General features: G+C 44.0%; 1 protein-coding gene across 1 annotated transcript, besides 8 other annotated features; it reads left to right on the forward strand.

Annotated features, from left to right (window-relative positions):
- Nucleotides 1-1,049: part of a mobile genetic element that runs on past the window's edge.
- Nucleotides 1-2,231: part of a mobile genetic element that runs on past the window's edge.
- EKO05_0006753 (uncharacterized protein) lies at nt 260-421 on the forward strand (the record flags this gene model as incomplete). Its single annotated transcript, XM_059636871.1, has 1 exon — nt 260-421. The coding sequence occupies one exon, from the start codon at nt 260-262 to the stop codon at nt 419-421; it is 162 nt and encodes a 53-aa protein (XP_059492854.1).
- Nucleotides 978-1,044: a tandem repeat.
- Nucleotides 1,050-1,093: a tandem repeat.
- Nucleotides 1,094-2,232: a mobile genetic element.
- Nucleotides 1,981-2,231: a long terminal repeat.
- Nucleotides 2,232-2,235: a direct repeat.
- Nucleotides 2,233-2,388: part of a dispersed repeat that runs on past the window's edge.

Raw genomic sequence — 2,388 nt, forward strand, 5'->3', positions numbered from 1 at the left:
GACTACTAAAGCTGAGTTATTAGCGTTAGAGCATGTGGCTAAGGAAGCAGCAGCTCTTAAACAGTTTCTACACGAACTTTAGCTAGACTTAGGGTTGCTGTAGGAGATTTTCTGCAACAACTAACAAACAATGTAATTAGTAGTAGAAGAGAGTAAGCAGCTTACTACTTGGCTGCGCTATGTAGATATCCAGAATATGTAGTTAAAACAAGAGTACGCCAGGGGAAATCTCCAGGTAACGTACCTCAAAACGAGCGAGATGCCAGCCAACAGTCTTACAAAAGCGCTCCCCAGAGAGGCTCACAAGCGCTTTGTCTCACACCTGAACCTGTTTAGCATTAATCACATAGAAAAAGAGTATGTTAAGAGAGAGGCAGAAGATTGTGGTATTGCTGGGGAGGACAACCCCCTCCCTAAATAGGCAAAAGAGCACCTGTAACTACCAGTGGCAGCTCTTTCAAGCGCTTAACTAACAGCTACAGGGCTTAGCAAATTCTTTAAACTATGTATAGGGAGGACAGCCCCCTCCCTATAGGTATCTAGCAGCTCTAAAACCTAACCTAACTAAGGAGGGTACTTAGAAGAAGTACCTATCCTTAATTAGGCCCTTTACTACGCAGAGAGCGCAGCGCAGATTAGTCGCCTGCTATAAGCTTGTTAGCTAATAAAAAACAACAAGTTATAATTGCTTACAGAAGTCGTCACTCTACCCAAGCAAACAAGCTTGTTAACTAGCTTAATCCTAAAGGGCTTAAGGCGGATGTTGCTAAACAAGCTGTTAGACTACTATTTACAAGCGCTATTTAAACAAAACCTACAGGAGGCAGCACAAATGCCCTTAGGTACAACGCTAGCAGCGCCTTCCCTGCCTACTAACACGATTAACGCACACAGGCACTGAACTGTTCACTATAAGCGCGTTAACACAGCGCTCGCAGGGAATAATCCTGCGAGCGCCCTGCGACGGGTCGCGAGCTGGTGGGGGGGGCGCGGGCAGCGCGCGAGGTGGCGGCGGCAGCAGCGAGGCTGCATAGGCGGCGGCGGTAAGGGCAGCAGCAGCGGCAGTAGCAGCAGCAGCAGCAGAAGGAGCAGCCAAAGCCGCAGGCGCAGGCTCGGGCGCGGTTGTGGTTGTGGTTGTGGTTATGGTCGTGGTCGTGGGTGTGGGCACGGGCGCGGCAGAGCCGCTGGCGGCACGGGCAGCAGCTCAGGCGGCGGTAGCGGCGGCAGTGCGCGCAAGGCGCTTAAATTTAGGTTCTCTCTATAGGCCAAAGTCAGCAAAACCTCTAAAAAGAGCTAGTAAAACAAGGTCAGGAAGCTTGAATAGATGCTGTCTAAAAAAAAAGCCTTTAAGGCTATAGAAAGCGCTAAAGCTAACCAAACTACTTAAAAGAGCTGGTAAACAAAGACAGGAAGCTTGAATAGACGCTCCCCTAAGCTATCACAACTACAGAGGAAACGCAAACCTAGTAAAACAACAAAGAAGCATGTAGGGTAGGTCTAAGGAGCGTAAAACTAGTAATTGGTATACTTACGGCTATATTAATAGAGATAGTTAAAGAAACAGAGAAAAACAAGCAGGTAAGCTAGTTATATAGATCTCTAAAACGCCTAGTAAAAGTAAGAGTAAATGCAACTTTCTCTAGGCAGCACGACGTTACTAGCTTAATAGCAAACAGACAATTACTAGTCTATACTATCCCTCTTATCTAATAAGGTTTATAAGAAACAAGCATAGGAAAGGATACTTAGTAGCTTGGTAACAAGGAATCTGCAGCTAAATAAGCGTCTGCCACCTACTTCAGCCGCTTAGCAGAACAATTAGAGTTAGCAACAGGTTACAATTAAACTAAGACTACTAGAGAGTATTAAAACTACTAACTACAAGCTTAGAAATCTAGTTTAAGAATTTAAGAGCCTGATTACCTATGCAGTAGCTATTAGAAGACAGGCAATCCTGGCTAGGATCACCTGGGGGGTGTGTCGCGCAGCTAAGCCTGTAGATAACTAATAGGGTGCTCCCCTATCTAATTAAGCTTGCAGATTATTGTTAAGTGGCTCCTTTCTCCACAATTAACCACCGAGCTCCTAAGGGTCGCCTACAAAGCTTAAGTAAGCGAGATCACGTAATAACTAAATTTCCTTTATACTTAAGCAACACGTTACACATTAAATATATAGACACTAATTAAATTAATTAATGACCTAAGTCTAGTCCTCCAAGCTCTGTTACAAATAACTATTAACTTATCCTTTAAAAGAACATTACAGCCCTTACCTTCCATTAACACTATTATAACTGTCTTTAGTTTTTAGGCATAGTCTTCTTCTTTTAAAAGGCCTACCTCTTAATCTGCATTAAGGTTTATAATAATAGTGCTACTAGTAACC

Source organism: Ascochyta rabiei, chromosome 11, assembly GCF_004011695.2.
Source record: "Ascochyta rabiei chromosome 11, complete sequence".
NCBI lineage: Eukaryota > Fungi > Ascomycota > Dothideomycetes > Pleosporales > Didymellaceae > Ascochyta > Ascochyta rabiei.